Genomic DNA, 21,318 nt, shown 5'->3' with positions numbered 1-21,318 from the left:
CCAAAGGGAGACCAACTGGTGTGTCTTCAGGGACTCACGCCTCCTGGAACATGTCCTAATGCTTTTGACTCTGCGGCCTGTTCTGGCCGAGCCAGGACGTGGGAACCCAGGCCCCAGGCAGGCAGAGCCCCGGTCACACGAGCAGCCACAGCTGTCCCTGCGGAGGGTCCTGTGCCAGGGCCATGTGGCTCCGAGTCTGTCTTCTCTGTGAGCACACACAGCCCAGAGGAAGTGGTTGCTTCTCCTCTCTCTCTGTCTGTCCCGAGAGAGTCCTCACCCATGAGAGGCTTGTTCCAGCTGTGTTCTGGGGGTGCCTGGCGCACTGGGGCCTGGCTGACTAGGGGCACCATGCATCAGGCCTCCATGCGTCCAGACGCTGTGTCCCCGACCCTCCTGGGCAGCGTGTGGCACCCGAGTCGCCTGCCGCTCAAGAGTCCTGAGTGATCCAGAGAATCCCACAGATGTTAATGCCAAGCCCAAATGGGCGATTTTATTTTTCTAGTGCTAACTTTGAAATGTAGCCAGTAGAATAATTATGAGTTTATTATAGTCAATTTATTATGCAGCATTTAGAACAACATGTTTTGTTGATTACTGCTACTGCCAGATTGCTGGCAGCATTTATAATCCATTGTTTTATTGAAATTGATCTGCCGAGCGCCTACTGTGTTCGGTAAATAATAAATCATTCTGTTATCCCAACATAAAAGTCACAGCACTTCATCACAAGGTACAAAACCAAAATATGAGTCTGGTGTAGAATTTTTCCTGAACCCGAGTGTCTCTCTCAGCCGTGACTGTTCTCCAGGTGCCCGTCAATGTGGTACGCTCTGGGTCTCAGTTCCTTGATGTCAGGTGAAAATACCCCAGAAATATTTAACATTTAGGAATGGGGCTGTTTGGGGGGCAGCAGCTGACCCAGGGCAGTCAGACTCTGCTGGAGAAGGTGGGGAGTGGATGCCGAAGGGCATTCCTCTCCCTCCAGCCCCAGACTTGTGGTAATGAGCACAGAAGGTCCCTGGTTCAAATCCCTGCTCCCCCTCAGCTGAGTGATCACCCCTCTGAGCCTCAGTTTCTCCATCCGTCTTTGTGGGCGAGAGCACCCAGCTCCGGGAGGACTCACTGATCATAAGGGTGAGCAAGGAGCCTGCACAGGGGGCCCCTGGTGGGATTGCTGCTACTCACCAGAATTCCCAGAGCCAGCAGCACGCCTGTGCCCTGAGGCCCGCCTCCCAGCAGCGCTTCCGGACAGAGACTGGAGGCAAGAGGCCCCAGCAGAGCACAAGACAGCCCAGTTTATTCACACAACCCTCAGGTCACGTGGTTGCCTATTCTGTGTTTTCAGCCCCTAAACTGTCCTCGAGGCATGTGCCGTGTGGGGCGTGTAGCTGGCCAGGGCTACATTCCACTCCTCTGCCCTTCCGATACCAGGTGCTGCCTGGGAGCTGGGCTGGGAAATCGGGGCCTGTATGTTAGATGCACTGGTTCTTACTCCATGTCAGACGCATCACCCAAGAGCTGAAAGGGGGATTTTGAGGACCACTCCTGGTACCACACCAGCCCCGCCCACCCCTGTTTATTTCAGCTGGTTGCTGCCAGACTTGCTCTGCGTGGATCCGAGGGTGTCGGGGGGACAATGACTGGACTTTGATGTGGCCTCGGGTCCCCACGGGCCTCCCTGTTCGCTGGTTCAGAGGCGCACAGCCTCCTGTGGGGCCGCCCGGGGCTTTGCTGTCGCCTCTGAGAGCCCTTTTCCTGCTGTGGCCCTCAGGGCTCACCATGAACCCCAACACCAAGTCACTGCCCTCCTAAGCCTTTAGTTGCTTTCTGTTTTTGTTGTAAGGCAAAAGCAAGCAGACCTTCTAAAACATGGTCCCAGAAGTGTGGTGCACTTCTGATGAATGCCCTTCCCAAGCTCACACAGGGGGCCGTGTCTGAAGCCATCAGAAGCCTTCCTAGATCAGCCCCGAGCCTGTGGTGGTGAGGCCATCGTCCTCACCATGCTCATCGTCCTTGTCTGTGGCCGAGGTCGTCATCATCTTGAGTCCTCAAGCACTGCCCTGTCCTCCCAGAACCCGCCTGGGCTTTGCCTCCCAGAGTCTCCATGGTGGGTGGGTGGGTGGAGGCACCCAGGGCTAGTGCCCTGCCCGTGGGCCAGGGAGCGCCACTGTCCCCAAGGAAGCCATGTACCCACCCTTGGACCCTGTCTTGTGCTAGACTCCCTGCCTCCCCCTGGGCGCAGTAGGCACACCCCAGGGGGCAGAGGTGGGGAGGGTCCAGGGTCTGCCTCCACTGGGCTCTGATTTGAAAAACAGCTGGGACACCCCTTCCTCACCTGTCACTGCCTCCCTCTCCCACCATTTTATCAGATGGAAGGGGGTTGGTTCCTGGGGTAGGGAGCCCGCTGGCCGCCCTCAGAACCTGCTAGATGCCCCAGTCAAGCATGCTCGGGCCTGGGTTGCCCAGGTGCAGGCAGGATGTATCTGGTGAGTGGCAAGCTGGACTCCCAGCACTGGCCAGAAGAGGGCAGCGTTGTTTCAGAACATGCCAGCCGGCCAGGCTTGTCCCTGCTGGCTGTGTTCTGTGTTCGGGGGCCTGGGAGCTGGTGGCCGTCCCGGTTAGTTGGGGAGAGGCCTGTCCCAGCCCCACTTAGCAGCCACGCAGCGTGCTAAGCCGCTTCAAACGTGTCTGACTCTTTGCGACCCCATGGACTGTATAGCCCACCAGGCTCCTCTGTCTGTGGGATTCTCCAGGCAAGAACACTGAAGTGGGTTGTCTGTCCTGCTCTCCAGTTAGTCCCCTGATCATTCCACAGGTTTGATGTGGACTAGACATTAGTTTTGGAGAAGGCGCTGGCGACCCACTCCAGTACCCTTGCCTGGAAAATCCCGTGGATGGAGGAGCCTGGTGGGCTGCAGTCCATGGGGTCGCAAAGAGTCGGACACGACTGAGCAACTTCACTTTCACTTTTCACTTTCCTGCATTGGAGAAACCCACTCCAGTGTTCTTGCCTGGAGAATCCCAGGGACGGGGGAGCCTGGCGGGCTGCTGTCTGTGGGGCTGCACAGAGTCTGACACGACTGAAGCAACTTAGCAGACATTAGTTTAAACTGCTTGGGGAACTCCCCCCCCCCCCACCTGCCCCTCCATCACACCGCGCCTGGGGCTACAGCCTGCATCTCCATCACAGACATCCGCCGCGCCACCCCCCCACAGGCTTTGGGGTGCCTGCTGCTCACTTGGGGCCCGAACAGTCCCCTTGGCACTTCTGGGGCTCCTCTGGCAGGAGTGGGAACAGTTTTGCCTGTTCCTGGGGACCCCTCGGTCTGATATCTGTCTGGCATCTGTGTGCTGCTTCCTGGGGGCAGACAAGTCATGCCTGGGTCTCCTCCCCAGCTAGTGAGGGGCTGCAGTGAGGGGTCCTCAAGTCCTCCCTTGTCTTGGTGCCTGAAGCCTTGGTCAGCTTTAGAGAAAAAGTGTTTCCTCCAAGCCCAGCCCAGGGAACCACTCCCCCGACTTTGCTGTCTCCTTAGAGGACACCTCTGGAGAAGGAAATGGCAACCCACTCCAGTATTCTTGCCTGGAGAATCCCATGGACAAAGGAGCCTGGTGGGCTATACAGTCACCAGCCAGCCCTATCCTGAGGAGTTGATGGTCTTTGGGACATGCCCCAGTCCTGGGAGCAAGAGAACACTCACAGAAGGGCACAGGCCCTGGTCAGCTATCTGTCCAGACCAGTGGCCGTGGCCTTCAACCTGCCATCTGGGTTGAAGCAGCCTTTGCGTTGTAACCCAGTACCACACAAGCAGATACGCCCGGGCAGTAAGCAAGCGCTCTCGCCATGGGGTCCGCCCCGTGCTGTCTGCTTACACCGCTGCCCCCGCATCCCACATGGTTGACATCACAACCCACAGCGTGGAAGCCCCAGTCCGGTCAGCCGGGGTGCTCGCAGACACCATGGGACACTGCTTACCGAAAAGTGGAACGAAGCATGTGCTGCGCGCGTGACACCGACTCACTGCCGCCCCGGCTGTGGGGAGGCTGCTGCCTGTGGCTGCAGCGAGCCCCGGGGTCTCGCCCACACATGGGCCCGGGGGCCGCGTCCTTCCTGGGGTCGTGGCCCACACTGGGGCTCTGCATCTCCCCACGTCCTCTGCAGCAAGGTGACAGCAGTTCCATCCACACGGGAGGCCCGCAGCATGTTCCGACTCGGCTCGGGGCTCCTGGGGCTGGCTGCCTGGATGACTTCCCTGGGCCCCACAGGAGCAGCTGTCCCATGGCTGGGATGAGGAGCAGGGACGCCCAGCAGGCAGTGGGAAGAGGTCGGCTTGGGGAGTCAGCCCCAGGGCTCCAAGGGGAGGCCTTCATCCCAGGGCTCGGCACCGCACAGAAGGTCTGGCTGGGAGCCGGTGGGTGGCCTGTGGGCCTTGTGTGGCCACCACCAGCGGGAAAGTCACCAGTTCACCTTCCTCTCTGTCTCAGGCTGAGGTCTGGAGGGGAAGCAGGAGATTCCTGCAGCTCAGAAATCCCGCAGCCTGGTCCAGAACACCGACGGGCGGGTGCAAGTCGGGGGTCTGAAGTGGTGCGCTGCAGTGCATAGATCTGTGAGTGAGTGCACGCGTGTGGGTGCATGTGTACCGCGCCTGTCTGGGGTGAGAGGTGGCTGAGCGCGAGGCCGCAGCCCTGGGGAGCTGCAGCCTGTGTACACAGTGACCTTGCCATAAAGACCACAGAGTTCCCCGCAGAAACTCTTCCCAGGCCTCATATCAGAGGCCGAACCATCTCGTAGGCCTTCTGCCTGCGGTGGGACATTGGGCGGAGGGGACGGAGGGGACCTGACGAGGGCCTGGGTGGGCTGATGGTGGCAGGTAGCCCGGGCCTAAAGTTGCCCAGGAGGAGCCAACGGAAGACAGAACCTCTCCTCCAAGCCAGAAATAGAACCAGATGAACACATGTGAGGAATGAGCCACCAGCATATTGCTTGGAGATGTGTAATACCTCCCCAGATGGCTTAGATTATCACACGGGTTCACTCGGCCAGAGATGGTAGGGTCCCCGGTGGGTGTCCCCAGGCAGCTGGGAGGAGGGCTCCTCGTGTTCTCTGTTGAGCCAAAGTATGAGCGAATTCTCCGTCATCAGCCTGTGTTCAGAGGACGGACGGAGTGGACACAGAGGAGCTGGGGGAGATGATTTATAAAAGCGATGGCTTTCATCCCTGGATTCCAAAACGACTTGAAATCTGAATAACTAATACATGTAGGAACTCTCTGAGGGAGATTTTAAAAAAAAAAAAAAGAGGCAGAGAAAGATAGGGAACTGAGAGCACAAAAATAGACGTCAACCCCTTGCCTGAGCATCGCTGGGCAGGATGGAGCTGGCCGGCTGGGTGTACACTTCCTTCTCCAGAAAGTGGATGATTTTAAAACAAAAAAATACAGCTGAAGGTTTCTAGAAGCTGAACAATAAAGCCAGACTGGCCGAGGAGCTCACCCCGCCTCCCATGTTTTTGTTTTTGAGAACTTGGTCAGGAGTCTTGCCTGCCCCGGGGAAGGGGCCTGTTTTCACTGCTCCGGATGACTCCAGCGTTTGGTGTGCTCTTGCGGGCTTCCTGGCTTTTTAAATAGTTTAATTTCTGTTTTCCTTTGAGTCCTGCACAGCCCCATAGAACTTTCTGCCTGGGGGTTGCTGCTGCAGGTCTCTTTCTGATGTGGTGGCCCCCAGGAATCGGTCCCCACGCCCCTGGCTCTGTCCCGTCTGCTCAGGCCATTCCTGGTCCTTCTGAATCAACAAACCACAGACCATTTTCCTTTGTTGCCTCCAAAGACCCCAAGTAAGAATGCTCTGCTCCCCGGGTGAAGCTGGGCCACGGCCCCACGCGGTTCCACTCCCAGGCCTGCCTGCACGCTGGCCGCAGAAGACGCAAACCCACAGCAGCGGCGGCAGCCACATGGTACAAGGGGACAACCCTGAGGCGCTTGAGGCCGAGTGCTGGAGCGAGGACAGGAGAGCCCGTCTCTGGGCTCTGAGCTGCTGGCCCCGACTTGAGACTTTGCCAGGCCAGTGTTCAGAGCCTCGGTTTCCTGCAGCTTAGGGTTCTGATGTGCTCCGCCCTCCTGGCCAGCTGGTGGGAGGGGGAATGTGCCCTGGGGCACAAGTAAACCTGCAGGCAGCTGTCACCCCAACCCCCTGGTGCATCAGAGCGTCCTGGGGAGCAGATGCTGGGTGTGTCTGCTGGGGCTTCTCACCCTGGGATCCTTGGCTCCCACACCCGGGCTGGGTGGGTCCCCTCTAGTGAGCCCCAAGTCTCCCACACACACACACTGGCCCACCCCAGGGTGGGTCCCCCAGAGTCTCTGACCTTGACCCAATCCGAGGTCCCTCTGCCGCTCTGGTGGGCTCTCCCCACCACCACCTGAGAATCACCTGAGTTGTTATCCGGTGCTTCTTGCACTGTTGACACTGTTCATGGTGTTTTGCCACCGTTGGAAAAAGACAGGAGATTAAAAAGTGCCCGACTGGGGACTTCGACTTTCAGCAGAGTGTCTTGAGATCTCGAGCATTCATGATCTTCCTTTAGAAACAATCCTGTTTCTATGGATTCCCTATTGCTGCTGTCAGGCCGCGTGGCCGGCCCCTGGCTCCACCTGTAGGGCCAGTTGCTCGGGGTGGAGGTCCCCTGAGACAGGCAGGCAGGCAGCTCCTGGAATGCAGGTGGAGCTGTCGTGTTTACCACTGAAATTTGAGGGTTTCAAACAAATAATTTTGTTTATTTTTGGCTGCGCTGGGTCTTCATTGCTTTGTGGGCTTTTCTCGAGTTGTGACAAGCGGGGTCTACTCTCTAGTTGCTATGCGAGGACTTCTCATTGTGGTGGCTTCTCTTGTTTCAGAGCACGGGCTCTAGGGCACACCGACTTAGGCAGTTGCGACTCCTGGATTCTAGAGCACAGACTCGGTAGTCGCGGCGCACGGGCTTAGCTGCTCTGAGGCATGTGGGATCTTCCCAGACCAGGGATCGTACCTGTGTCTCCTGCGTTGGCAGGCAGACTCTTCACCACTGAGCTATCAGGGAAGCTCAGAATTGGAGTTTGAGAGGCTCTTTGCATGGCAAGTGTGGCTCTGCCCTGGGGCTCCAATTTTCTAACAGTGGCTGCAGACTGCTCCCCACGGGGCGGAGCCAGGCACAGAGACGGCAGCGCCACCCCCTCCACCCCTCCCGTCTCCTGGTCCCTAGTTCCGAAGGTACGGCAGGGGCCTGGGCCTGAGGCTGAACTGTTGTCCCCCAGTCTGTCTTGTCACCATCAGCATTATGACTTGACCCTGACACGATGATGGTCCAGCTCTGGGCCCGCTGTCCAGCGTCCTGCTGGTGAGGGGACAGGACAGGGAGGCTGCTCGTTCTGGGCACCCCAATCCTCTCTGTGGGTGCCCTGGTGAGAGCCAAGCTTGGACCCAGCAACCCCTCCCTCATTTTATCTTATCTCCGTGTGGAGGGTGCGTGAAGCAGGATTCTCACCTGCCCTTGACAGTAGGGCCAGGCGGTGAGGGTGTGGGAGCCTGGCTCCCCGCACTCCGGCCCAGCCCCGCGACTCGGGGCCCCGTCATGGGGTGTCCAGAGGGCAGCCCAGCAGCCCGGCCTCCTGACTCAGCAGCCTGCTGTCTGTCCCAGCGCCGCCCTGCCTCTGCTGGCAGGGGCTCCCAGCTCCCGCTTCTCCCTTCCTCCCACACTCTCCTTGCCTGCCTCTGTGCCTCCAGGTCTCTGCTCTGTGACCCAGGGATGCTGGAGGCCAGGCAGCCCCCAAGTCGGGGACTTGGCTGGCCACGCCCTGGCAGAGCACACTGCCCCTGACCACCACCCAGCAAGGAGAGGACCACGCTCCTTGGACCAAGGGCACCTCAGAACTAGAGCAGAGCTGTTGGCTGGGTTTTCACTGGGGTCCTTGGGGCGGTGAGAGCTGGGCGCCGCGCCTCAGCCCACGCCTTCCGTCAGGCAGGGGCATCTGTCCTGAGGTCCCGTCTGGCTCCCATGAGCATTGCCCTGTGGGCTGCAGCTGTGCCCATGCTGGGTGCAGGATGGCCCCTGGGGGAGGTGGCGCTGTCAGGGTGCCTGTGTGAAGGCCAGGTGGCAGGTGGGGCCTGGGGATACCTCCACGCCTCCCTCAGGGAGTCCCACAGCCAGGCATCCAGGGGCCTGGCCAGCAGGGGCCATGAGGGTGTGATGTGTGGGCAGCCATGTTCCCCCCAACCTTCCTGCTCTGGAGCGGGAGCCTCCTGGGGTGCCCCTGGGTCCTTTACTCCTTGCGCACCGTGAGGAGACAGCGGGTAGGAGGGCCCCACACTGCTCTCTGCACAGGCCGTATTGCAAGAAGTCTCTGGTTCAGCGGCCTTAAGTGCCGGGCAGGAGGGAAGCGTGGCTGAGGGGGCGCAGGTGCCCCCGGGTGTCCCCCGGTGTCCCACCGGCCTCATGCCCCCCTCTCCTGGCAGCGTGTTCGACATGGGCGGTGAATATTACTGCTTCGCTTCTGACATCACGTGCTCCTTCCCTGCCAACGGCAAGTTCACCCCAGACCAGAAGGCCATCTATGAGGCGGTGCTGCGGAGCTGCCGGGCCGTCATGAGCGCCATGAAGCCAGGTGAGGGCAGGGGCGGGGCCTGGGGGGAGGACCACCTGGCATGGGGATGCTGGTGGCTAGGGGCAGGGCACCTCTGAGAAGCAGGGCCGGCGCTCTGCAGCAGCCCGGCTCTGTCCCCACCTCTCATGCTCAGTAAGGCTCCAGATGCTAGCAGGTCCCCAGCGTCTGGAAAAGGGGGCTGGCCACCAAGCAGAGACGGCCGAGGGGTTCGGGGAGCTCAGCCCGAGGCCACCCCCGTCCCCTCCAACCTCCTCCCCCTGCACGTCTCCCTGCCCACACTGGCCGCTGGGGTGTCAGCACGTCCTCTGCCCTGTCACCCAGCAGCGGCTGTTCCAGCGAGGTCTTGGCAGTGTGGACACTCGCCTCTGGTTGGGCGTGGAGCACCCTCACTTGCGGCTGCGCCTGGGTGGGCAGGAGCTGAGTGTCTCTCCGGTGTGTGGAGAGTGATGAGCAGAGGCTGTGGGGCCATCTGAGGACCTGGCCTGACAGGCGTTGAAGGCTGGACTCTGAGTTCATACCAGAATCAGGGGGACTGTGGGGGTCAGACTTGTATTTCTCCGTGGAACTTTTACAGGCAGTCCCCAACACACGAACCTTCAAGTCACGAGCTCTCAAAGATGCCAGTGTGTGCACATATCCAGTCACACAAATTAGTTCACATGTCTGGCATGGTCTGTAAAAGTCAGGTACCTGGGCTAACTTGGTTGGACTTCACGAGCACGTCAGAACTGAACTCATTTGTATGTAGGAAATTTACTGTATTTACAAAGGGAAAAAGAAGGAAAGATCCTGAGCCCCTAAACTATAAAGGCCCAAGTGTGGCCCCTTGAGGGCCCAGAATCTGACAGCTCAGCCTGGAGCCCCTGCCACCCCGTGTCCAGTTGCTGCTGGCCAGGTGCTGCTTGTGAGGGTTCGTCAGCGGCTGCCGCCTTCAGAGGAGGCAAACTGTGAGCAGGGCTTTCCAGATACCCCCATCCAGTGCTGGGGCCACCAGAGGCCAGGAAGCCAGGAAGGGGTGACGGGCCCGCACTCTCACTGGTCCAGCGGGAACAAAGCCTGGTGATCAGATGAGTCCAAAGATGAGGAACTCAGACACACCCGAGAAAGGAGCCGAGGAAGGAAGCCTGAAAGCTCAGCTCCTTACAGGCGACAGCATCCACAGGACTGGCCCGATATAGCTGCTGCAGAAGGAAACAGCATCTTGCGCTGTTTAAAAGGCAGCAGTTCTCTCTAGGTAGGGGTTAATGTGGACATTTCCAGGGCGGACTGTTGCATAAAGACAGAGCAGTGCAGGAGGGGATGAATTCACAAAAGGTGATAAAGAAGAGGGCGAGGGCAGTGAGAACATGGATTCACAAGTGCTTGTAAATCCACGGGGGGAGGGGCAGGAAGGGAGCCAGACAGACAGACGGCTGGGGCGCGGCGAGGAGGGAGGGTGCTCACCGGGAGCCTTTTATACTTTCTGACCTTTAAACCCTGGTACATGGCACCTGTTACCTGTAAAACTCTGCCTGTGTGGAGCTGTCACCCCAAGTAAGGGGCACCATCTTCTCCTCCCCTTATATCCTTGTGTTACCCCAGGGAGAGAAGGAGTAGAAGATTCTGTTCAGCTTTGAACATCGGTTGTTTAAGTGATAAGCGCTTCTCGTGCAGCAAAAGGCTTGGGCCAGTGAGAACGCATGGAGGTGCACGGCCCCAAGACTCTGGTGCGCCCACAGCCCATGGCAGATTCCTCCAGGAGCATAGCGGGACCTGCGTGGACCTGAGCCTGGCTCCAGGCTGTGGTACAGAGGGTGGAAGGCTGCTGCCAAACTCCACACTGGAGACTGGGGCAGGCAGTGAGGCTGAGGCATGGCGGTGGTTGCAGGGGAAGGTTGGCAGGATATTGAGCAGGTAGGGATTTGGAAGGACAATGTCTCCCCTGGGACTCTTTGCTTACCTGGGAGCTCCAGGCTTCACACTCCTGGCCCAGCTTAGACCCATACCTGTGCTGGGATGGGGCCGGGGAGACCCCACCCACCCACAGGCAAACCTGCTGGGTCCTGGGCAGGATCTATATGTCCTGGCTGGCTCAGTCGACCAACAAAGCAACCCCACTTCTGCTCAGAAAGTGGCCAGGTCCACAGACAAGTCCCCGGGGCCACACATTGCACTGAAAAGGGTCTGGTGCACCGTCCCAGCACCAGGGTCCTATGGGACTGCCTAGCCATGTGACTTTAGGGGCGGTTACAAGCCTTCAGGCCCTGCCAGGCCAGACTCAGCCGAGATGGTCCCTGGGGACTGTGAGGCAGGCCTCCCCCAGCACACAGCGAGGCACAGGCCTGGCCTGCACTGGGGCCTCGAGGTTCCTGTGGGCGGGGGGCGGTAGGGATGAAGCAGAGCCCCCAGCGAGCCCCCTACACCATACTTCAAGACTGCGACACACTGTTCCCTGGGGGCCGCGTGCCAGGCAGGCCTGGCAGGCCAGGGGTCCTGTGCTCACAGAGTTGCCCTCAGATGGGGGTAGGTCCCCATAGTAGCACAAAGGCCGTGGCCAGGTCAGCCCCGTGCCCAGTCCTAGCGGAAATGCCCCTGGTTTGTGGGCTTGGCTCCTGGGCCAAGACAAACACCCTCAGAGACTGTGTGACTGCTTCCTGCACCTTCCAGGGACTAGTGAATAGAGACAGCCAGGGTCACAGTGAGATGCCCAGAGGAGAGGCAGGGGCCAGTGCTTAGGGCACACAGGGGTCCCGGGGTACAGCTCCAGGACTGAGGGAGGCAGGCCTGGGGTCGGTGGCAGGGGCGGGGGAGTGTCCCGCCCCAACTCAGACGCAGCCTGGGAAGGAGGGCTGAGCTCGCCCAGAGGCTGCATGAGAGAGCAGCAGGGCCGGCCAGGCAGTGGCAGCACCTGGGGGAAACACCAGCCTCACTGGCCTCTTGGCGAGGTGGGGGGTAGATGCAGAGGCCACGTGCGGGCTTCTGGCCCATACAAGCAAATCTCTCCAAGGCTTCCTCGTCAGGGCAGGCTCCCATCCTGGGCCGGCCACCTGTCTCCATGGGCTCCCGTGGGCTTGCTGATGGGACACCCGGCCCCCATGAGAGGAGGAGGTGCTGTGGGCAGGGCGGGGACCAGAGCCAGTGCCCGAGCTGGCTGCCGGACAGGGCAAGGCTGGTCATTCTGCAGACTCTGGTCAGGGTCCCTTTGCCAGCTTTGCCTCCCTCCCTAGTGGGGGCAGGGGCTGCAGTGTCTGGACTCCCCTGAGGCCTCGCCTTAGAGATGGTGCGGGACACAGAGACCCAGCAGGCAGAGCCGGTGGGACAGCATGCCATGCAGACCAGGAGTGCCCTAGGGCAGAAACCAGCACAGCCAGGACTGTGCTTGGTAAAGGCCCTGTGTCCCCCCTCTGGCCTGAGAGAGGCCCCTCTGCTGGCCAAAGGGCAGTGGGTGAGTTCCCGCCCCCCTGGCCTCTCTGCCAGGGTTTGGGGTGGGGGACCACATAGGGACTGCATGGGGTGGTCATGCTTAACTCAGCATCGTGGCGCCTGCTGCCCAGGCGCGTGCTGCCCCTGCCCTCCTGCAGGGTGAGTGAGTCCCCCGAGGTCTTGGCAGCAGGCAGGGCTGTGTGGCGGGGTGGGCTGGAAGCCCTCCTCCCCGCGCCAGCATGGCCTGCCAGACACTTCCCTGCAGCCCGCGGGGCCTGCCCTGGGACCCCAGCCCTGCGCCTTCCCTCCTGCACCCCCAGGGCCTGGCGCGCGGTCATCCCCCGAGGGCCATTGTCTTCAGATGAAGTGAGCTCTTTGTCTGGATGGGCTGTGAGGATGTAGTTCAAGGGGCCTTCCGCTGCCTTCCCGGCTCGGCTCCGGGCCTCGGAGCCCCCAGGGCTGTCACGCTCTGGGCAGGAGGCCTCAAGGCCATGATGGATGCTGCTGAGGCTCCCAGGAGCCAGCCCAGGCAGCAGGCCCAGCAGGCTCCCAGCCCATCAGGGGAAGGTGTGGTCCGATGGGGCCAGGTGGGCACAAAGACCAGTCGGTGACTTGAGGCTGCTCGGGGTACATAGTGGGACCTGGGCACCAGGACTCAGGTCCCTCTGACCCAAAAGGCAGGTGGTACAGTGCAAAATGCAGATGCCGCCATGCTACCCTGGGTCTGAGAGCACAGAGGAGTGGGGTTGGGGGCACAGGCGAATCCTGGGCCCATCAAGTCACTGCACTGGCTGCAAGAGAGCCACAGGGAGGCTGGGCTCCTGGTCAGGCCACGTGGTTGTCAGACTCGGAGCAGGGCATGGGCCCCGCCTTCTCAGGTTTCAGAGACCGTCCCCTGCCTAGCTTGGGCAGCAAAGGAAGAGGCAATCAGGGAGGGCTTCCTGGAGAAAGCCTCAACACAGAGGCCCACAGGAGGCAGGGGAGTGAGACTGGGAAGATGAGGTGTCCCAGCTGAGAGAATGGCAGGTGGGAGGCACAGGGGCACCTCAAGAGTGGGTGGGGATGAAGCTGGAGAGGGAAGCCGGGCCAAGGAGCTTGGGGCTCAGTCCTCGGGGCGGGAACTGGCCTGGTCTGACCCGTGCTCCAAAGAGATGGCCCAGTGTCCCGGCTGTGTACAGGAGGCAGTGGGGGTGAGGAGTGGGGAGGAGCCAGGCAGGGGTCCAGGAGAGGTGGGGGCCCATGGAGGCATCGGGGTCAGAAGAGGTTTTGGGAAGAGAGGATGAGATTTGGTGCTTGCTGGTGGTGGGAGGGCAGGCAGGGCCAATGACCCGGTCTCTGCAGCATGATCTCTGTGCATTATCCCCAGTGTGAGTAGGCTCGGGGGAACCCCGATGCTCCTGGCCAGACCTGTGGGCTTAGAGGTGCCCACGGGCTGCAGAGGTCGAGGAGATGGGGCGTTGGGGCCTTAGGCAGGCAGGGAGACCCTCTGGCCTATGCCCACCCCTGCAGCCTAGCCCGAGGACAGTAACCTCCACTCATCTCAGGGGCCCCTGCCCTGGCCATGGGTGTCGTAACCACCATCCGGGCCAGACACTGGGGCCAAGTTGCTGGAGGTTTAATCACTGTCACAACCCTAACCACACACAGGCAGAAACTCCCACTCCCGGCCAAGAGAGCCGTGTGCACGGCCTTCCCCAAGGGCGCACAGGCGAGGAAGACTAGAGGCGCCGCGGGGACCGCCGGGGCCTGCACGTCCGGCCCCCATAAGGGGCTGCGAGGACAAGAGGGGAGCCGAGCTGCCAGCACGGAGCTTGATTTATACCTGATTCCCACCCGCTGCCTGGGCCCGGCGGAGACCACAGCCCCGCGCCGTGGAAGGTAGCCAGGTTTGAAGTCAGCCTGCTTCCCGGGCCTCTCGCTTGGCGACCTGAAAAGGCCCTGCCCAAGAGAGATGGAGCTGCCCTGGGGCATCGGCCCTTCCCGGGTCCCGGGGGCCAGGCCGAGTGATCGGAGAGTTTGCAGGGTTACTTGGGGGCTTACTCTTAGGCCCAGAGGCCGTGGGCAGGGGCGGGCCTTAGGAAAGAGCACGCTGCATGCCCACCCCTGGACCAGCACCCGCTCTGCCAGGCTGTGGTGTGCCCTGGAGAGGCAGCCGCTCTCCTGGTGGAGAGACCTGAGAAGCAAGTGAGCGTACTTGTGCCCGGAACAAGGTGCAGACAGTAGTGGCCGGGACAGCAGAGCGGTTGTGATGGGGGAGGTCACTCCGGGAGGGGCTGATGTGTACACTGAGACCTCGAGCAGGAGGGTCACAGGCCAGCCAGCTCTGTGCAGGGACCTCGGTGTGCTTCTGAAGCAGCGGTCCCTGGCCCGAGGAGGGCAAGGTGGGTGAGTCAATCTTAGGAAAAGAGCGGTGGCCGAGGCTGGGCAGGCTTGGCTTCTGCCCCAGGGACGCACTGATCATAAAGTGTCGAACCTACAGTCTGACTGGCCACAAGTGATGGATGAACAGTGGTGGTTTGGGGGAGCTTAGTGAGCCGGTCCCCAGTAGATGCCAGAGCCTCTACAGCCAGCTTCTGCAGCCAGTGTTGTGGTTCTTTGACAAAGGAAGTGTCTGAGGCTCCCGGAGGTGAAGAGAGCAGCCTAGCTGGGACCTGGTTGACCAGGTCTCTATTTCGGGATGCCAAACCAACAGAGAAAAGCTCCGCATGCTGGCTCCACCCCCAGGAGTGCAGACCCAGCCACGTGGTTGTCGCAACCAGACTCCAGACCCCGGGATGCCACACCCACTTCGTGGGCTGGGGCAGGTAGAACAGGGCCGGACTCCAAGGAGGCTGTGTATCTGGACAAGACTGGGCTTCCTCCACCCTTGGCCTCCCTGTATCTTGTGCCGGGGACTAGCCACTGCCTGGCGATCAGGGTACAGCACCACCAGCTCAGACCCTGGGTCCTGGGGGTTCAGGAGGTTGGATCAGCCCTGGGCCTCTAGCCAGCTCAAGACCCCAAACATGACCCCACTATCTCTGGCAGGGTAGGGGGACACCTGGGGGACTGGTGCCCAGCAAGTGTCTGAAAGGGGAGGGCTTGTGTCTCATCTCCCTCTACCCCTTGGGCCCATCATCTGCTCCTTGTCAGCCCCGGAGGCTCAGATCCTGGTGGCCCACCCCTCACCAGTGCAGGGTCCAGCAAGGCCCCTTGGGGTGTGGAATCTCAGTGTTCCCCTCTTGCAGCCAAGATCATCAGGGCATGGCTGAGCAGCCCCTTGAGAGCCAGGGTAACCCCCCACATGGAGGGGCCACAGGGCCCACTCTGTCCTCCTGGCCCTGGTCGTCCCATGGCCGCTGGCCTTGGCTGGCACATGGCCTGTCCCCAACTCTGCCCTTGTAAGGCAGGGCAGGGAGCATTGCCAGCCTCGGTTCTTGTGCTCAGTCTGAGCACATGGTGCCCTCGCTCCGTGGAGGCCCAGTGGGCAAGGCAGCTGCACCCCAGTGACAACGAGGCTCCTGGAGGCCGCTTCCTGAGGGCCTGAGGCTCCAGCCCCTCAGGGCCTCCCTGAGGGCCAGGCAGCTCCGAAGAGCCTGCAGTCCTCAGAACTCGGTGCCTGGGGACGCTCTCCATGGTGACTTTTGCCCCAGAAACATGGGGCCTCGATGAGCTGGATTAGAGCCCAGGGTTTGGACATCTGGGCTACCACAGAGATGGTCACCTGGTGCTGGTAGCCACAGGGCCACAGACCCCTGCCAGTTTGCCGGTGAGGCTGTGCCGGCTGCACCTTCACCCCAGAGACCTTTGCTCCCCACCGCAGCTCCAAGGATGACTCAGCCCCCCATGTGGGGGTGTGCAAGGACGCCCCTCCCCCACCCCCACCTGAGCCTCCATCTGAGGCTCACCGAGGCGGCCCCACATCGGCTCTTGGGGACACATGCTTTTCTCTTCCTGATGCCAAAGATTTTACTGGGCTCCCCTGGCCCTAGGAGCAGACACAACAGGAGCTGGGCCCCTGCGGGTGACCGTGGGTGAGAGGAGGCTGGCCCCGAGGGCGCAGTGGAGAGAGGAGGGGTCTCGAGTCCAGAGCTGCACTAAGAGCCCTGCCAGGGGGCTGCCTGGGCCACATCGCTCTTGCCCCTTGCCTCAGGCTCCCTGGCCTCAGCCAGTGCAAGGGCTTCCTGTGTCCTCCGCAACCTTGCCCTGGGAAGCCCTGGCCAGGCTGCCAGAGGCCGCAGCTCATTGCAGCCTCCTCCTGAGCCCCAGGTGTCTGGTGGCCCGACATGCACCGCCTGGCCGACCGCATCCACCTGGAGGAGCTGGCCCGCATTGGCCTCCTGACTGGCAGCGTGGACGCCATGGTCCAGGTCCACCTGGGAGCCGTGTTCATGCCTCACGGGCTTGGCCACTTTCTGGGCCTCGATGTGCACGACGTGGGAGGCTACCCCGAGGTCAGTGTGGGCGCGTCGGCCCAAGCGGCCTGCCTGTGAGCTGGAGCTGAGCCTGGCCCTCCCTGGGGGTGGGGTGGGGCTCTGGGACATGGCCGCAGTGTAGGGGGCAGGCAGGATGAGAAGGACTGGGGTTTTGGCAAGGCCTGCTACCTCTCCTCCCCCTTCATCCAGGGGTTGATCCCGACCCAGGTTATGGCCCTGGTCCCCGCCCCCCATGCCCAAGGGCCCTGGTCCTTACATGAAGGCGTCTCCCCTGGTGGCTGCCTCCACAGAACTTGGCGGGCAGTGGGTGTGCTCTGCACAGGGCCCGGGGCTGCATGCTGGGGGCAGTACCTGCCCTGAAAGTGTGCAGTGCACGGGGTCCCCAGAGGGCCGTGGGAGCCCCAAAGCTGCGTCTCAGTGATGTCCTGCCTCTGGCTTCATTCATCAAGTGTGACGAGGCTCCTCAGGCTGGTGGCCAGTCCATCCTGGGACAAGCTGAGCCCAGCGCCCCTTGCAAGTCCTAACCCCACCCTCTCCTGGTACAGCTTCTGTCCCCCCAGATGCCTGGGCCAACAGGGCCCCCATGGCCTCCTTGTTGCCAGGAGGCATGCTCAGCGGAACAGGGAGGCTTGTGTGGGCATCTCCAGGCCAGGCCTTCCCCTCCCCCTCCTACTGACCAACCCTTGAAAGGACCACCCAGACAAAGCTTGAGGCTTCAGGAGGCTCTGCTGGGCAGGTGGCTGCAGCCTCCACCAGCCACTGGGTGGGGGTGAGCTGGCCCTGCCGTCTGGCCGGGTGCCCGAAGCACAGGGGGGTGGATTATGCAATCGGTGCACGCCCTGGGGCCCACCAGCCAGTTAGCCAAGATGGCTTGGCCCCTTAGCTGCAGGGTATTTTGAAAGCTCTAAGAACGATTTTTGGGGGGGGAAATTGCTCAAGAGAAGCATTATTATTCAATTATTTTTTTCCTCAAGTGTAAACAGTTAAATTTGGAGAAACAAAATCAGTTTTAATTTCCTAATTTCTGTCCATCACACTGCACGCAGGGAGCCAAGAGCAGAGCCTTCCAGACATTGTTAACTGAGGTTCGTTATTCATTAGTCGCCAAAGTGCTTTTTTTTCCACCAGAGAAAATTGGCAGCAAACTATTTTCATCTTTTCCAGTAAGCGGCCCTTTGTGCTCACGGAGTCTATTCTTCTGACAGATAAACATTGTGGAAAAAATATGGCTTTTCCTATAAAAGTCATTTGTTTTATTTCAGGCTTACAGACACATCTGGGTCTCCTCTGCCTGGAGCCCAGTGCAGCAGAGGCCCCGTCAAGCCCTGAGCCCAAGCGGAAGCCGGCGTGGACCCGGCGTGGGCATGGTCCCCCCACCCGCAACAAGGCTGAAGTCCCCAGGCCTGAGGGGCTCGGCCTCTCCCCTTCATGGGGTCTTCTCCCTACTCAGCCCTGCCTCCATCCTTCTCCCAGCCCTGATCTGGCCGTCCTTGGTGAGGCCTATAGGGCAGACTCCTGGGAGCGAGTGCTCTGCAGGGGTCATAGTCAGTGGGTGAGGGCAGGCACATCCTCCTGTGCCCCCCAGGATCCATTCCATTCATCCCTCACCCCCAGTCTGAGCGGTGGTCCTGAAATCTTCTGGAGAGAAGGCCGTCTATACAAGTTTGAGCAAACCCCCCCACCCTTGGCACAGCCCCACAGCCACCAAGGAGATCAGGGAGGCAAGACCTCATCAGCTCTCTGCCTCCGCCAGGCCCCTAACTTTGACAGCCTTGGAAAGAAAGGGTTGGCTTTTGGGGGCAGCATGAAGGGAAGGGAGGGGAGGGGCTGCCCAGGGGGCAGACGCAGTCTTCAGATAGCAGGAGATAGGCCACTGCTACCCAACCCCCCGCACCTCTCACCTGAGCACAGGGACCGTCATCCCAGACTGTGCCCTCCTGCGCCCCCTGCCCTCCTGCCCAGATGTTCCAGGCACATAGTACTGTGGGTCAGGTACCACACCAGACGGGCGTCTGTGCCCAAGGGTCACAGGACCTTGGTGTCCCCTCGTCACCTCCATCCCAGCCTAGCTCACACCTGGCCAGGGTGGCCGTGCACACAGGGCCCCGCTGTCCCCGGCCTTGTGGAATCACGGTCACAGCCTTCCCTGCTGTGCCCAGCCATGGATGGAGGCTGAGCCAGCCCGTTTCTGGTTACCTTACATGAACCACTAATTGAAGTCTGATGTTCTTGGCCCCCAAACAGTCAGAAATGACAGTTCCATCTCCAGCAGCTGGGCTTCCAGTATAGAGCCACGAGCAGGGCAGGGCAAGCCCAGAGGCCGACCAGAAAGCATGCCTGCTGCCCGCTTGCTCCCAGGCCTTGGCCGAGGGCCAGACGGATGCCTCCAGGACTTGGGGAAGCAGGGAGATTTCTGCAAGTGTCCTAGGTGCCACCTGCCCCGTCGGCCACGCCCATGTGAGCGCTGGGGGACAGCTGAGAGCCAGTCCCCCGTGGCCCAGCGGAGGCCCAGCACACGGGCGTGGTGCGGAGCTGCCCCGTGTGCTCCTCACACGAGCCAGGGCTGGTGTCCTGCTGACAGCACCTGTCCCTCTCCTGGGAAGCCACATGGAAGACCTGGGCCTCAGCTTGTAGGGAGCCAGGCCCAGCGCTTCAGGGCTGGTTTCCACTCTGCCTGGAAACCAGCTGCCTGGAAGAAAGATGCAGCCTGGGAGGCCCTGCAGCCTCCTAAGAGCTTTTTTGGCTTCACAGGTTTGGCTTCAACTGCTTTCCTGGCGGGGAGAGGGCCTGGGTGAGGCAACCGGACCCCCAGCCAGCCCCCTGGGTCAGCAGGGGCAGCGTGCCTTGGGTGTGTGCACGAGTGTCCATGGGGCACAGTTCTAGGGGTGACAAGGGGCAGGGACACAAGAAATCTAGGGGAGCGTGCAGAGAGCAGAGGGCTTTATCTGAAGGACCGTGGACTGCCCAGCAAGTCCGAGTGTGAGCTGGAGACCCCCGAGGTCACAGAGCCTCCTGCAACTCCAGGGGGACCCAAGGGGCCGGAGCCAGGCCCCACGTGTAGATAGATGCCTGCACAGACGGGCGGGCGCCCTGCACGCTCGCCCATTTCTGTCTGGCTACCTTTGAGGTGGTGGCCCTGGCCTGGGGCTGCGCCCTCCTGGGTACCCCCTCACTGCCCTCTCCCCGCACCACCCCCGCAGGGTGTGGACCGGATTGACGAGCCCGGCCTGCGGCGCCTGCGCACCGCCCGGCACCTGGAGCCACGCATGGTGCTCACCGTGGAGCCGGGCATCTACTTCATCGACCACCTCCTGGATGAGGCGCTGGCTGACCCTGCCCGCGCCTGCTTCTTTAACCGCGAGGTCCTGCAGCGCTTCCGTGGTTTTGGTGGGGTGAGTGCTGATTGCTCCCAGAACACCCCCTTCCCTTCCCTCTACACCTGTCACCTCTTTGTCCTCCAGGACAGGAGGCACAATCTTGACTCTTCTCACTTGAGAGACACCTGGCCCACCCTTTCTCATGGTGTGTCACCAGCCTTCAACACAGGTGACACAGATTCCTACGAAACTCCTGCCCGCTCCAGGGACTGCCTGGCAGGGACCACCTGGCAGGGGGCAAGCCGGGGTAGGAGGGTGGAGCAGCAGATGTCCTGTGGGAGGCGCCTTCTGCCCAGCAGCTGCCCACAGTGGCCTGAGGCCATCTCCCCATCCCGGGCCATGCAGCCCACTCCGCAGAAAGGGCTCTTCCCACTCAGCCTGGAGCTGTGGGGCCCGATGCTCAAACTAAGCATGCAAGGGCAGCTCAGAGATAACGAGTGTCCATCCGTCTGACCAGGTCCGGATCGAGGAGGACGTTGTGGTGACTGACACTGGCATGGAGCTGCTGACCTGCGTGCCCCGCACGGTGGAGGAGGTAGAAGCGTGCATGGCGGGCCAGGACAAGGCCTTTGCTCCCTTCTCTGGCCCCAAGTAGAGCCACGGGTGTGCCCCAGGGTAGGGGCCTAGGCCCCTGCCTCGCAAGTTGCTTCGTGAAGGGAGGCCTGCTGGTCAGCCCCAGTGATGCTCAGAAATCACACATGACATCATCAGCCTTTGATCAAGCCCAATATGCTGTTTCCCTGAAGAAACTTTCTTACTCCTCTTCTGTGGGATCACACCCTTCATCTAAATGTCTTTACTTTGCTTGAGTGACAGCGGCTTTTAGAATGCTAATTTTTAATTATCATGTTATTTTCAATAATCCATTCTCTTTACTAGCAACTAAATGTGTATTTTGCTGTCATTTGTATTCTGCTCAGGATGTTTTCTCTCAAGTCAATACACAGAATGGAATTTGCAATTAAAGATTTTCTAGAATGGACCTTTGTGCCCATCCCCCCAGCCCCCATTCTTTTTCCCTTTGCAGATGAACACATGCTTGGACCTGGTAAGTGACCCTGCAGAGCCCTCTGGGGGCCCAAATGTGTAGGTGGGGTTTTTTTTGCCTCCACACAGGTGCAAAGGCGGACTGTAGAGTAAGAAGCCTTTTCGATATGGGTGGCTCAGTGGTAAAGAATCCACCTGGCAATGCAGGGGACACAGGAGATGCGGGTTCAATACTGGGGTTGGGAAGATTCTCCAGAGAAGGGAACAGCAACCCACTCCGGTATTCTTGCCTGGAAAATCCCATGGACGGAGGAGCCCGGTGGACTACAACCCATGGGGCCACAGACGTGACTGAACACGCACGAGGCACCGCCTCAAAGCTGGGTTCCCGACGTGGCCAGAACTGCGCAGCACTTAAAGCACAGTGACCTGAGAACCTGAGACTCACCGACCCCTTGTCCTTCGTCTCTTTTTCCTGTAGGTATGCTAGTAAAGCCAGCATCTGTT

At 60.6% G+C, this 21,318-nt stretch overlaps 1 protein-coding gene across 1 annotated transcript in view; it reads left to right on the top strand.

Annotated features, from left to right (window-relative positions):
- PEPD (peptidase D) overlaps positions 1-20,806 on the top strand; it is a 120,020-nt gene extending 99,214 nt beyond the window's left edge. Inside the window, exons 12-15 of the mRNA XM_069550313.1 lie at positions 8,482-8,630; positions 16,281-16,465; positions 19,648-19,839; positions 20,282-20,806. Of these exons, the coding sequence (XP_069406414.1) occupies positions 8,482-8,630; positions 16,281-16,465; positions 19,648-19,839; positions 20,282-20,419 (664 nt within the window). The 3' untranslated portion in view covers positions 20,420-20,806. The remainder of the gene's footprint in view (positions 1-8,481; positions 8,631-16,280; positions 16,466-19,647; positions 19,840-20,281) is intronic.
- The last annotated feature ends 512 nt before the right edge of the window (positions 20,807-21,318 follow it).

The sequence above is a fragment of the Ovis canadensis genome, chromosome 14 (genome assembly GCF_042477335.2).
Source record: "Ovis canadensis isolate MfBH-ARS-UI-01 breed Bighorn chromosome 14, ARS-UI_OviCan_v2, whole genome shotgun sequence".
In the NCBI taxonomy this organism is placed as follows: domain Eukaryota; kingdom Metazoa; phylum Chordata; class Mammalia; order Artiodactyla; family Bovidae; genus Ovis; species Ovis canadensis.
Note: the sequence above shows the minus strand (reverse complement) of the source record. Positions and strands in the feature narration are given on the sequence as shown.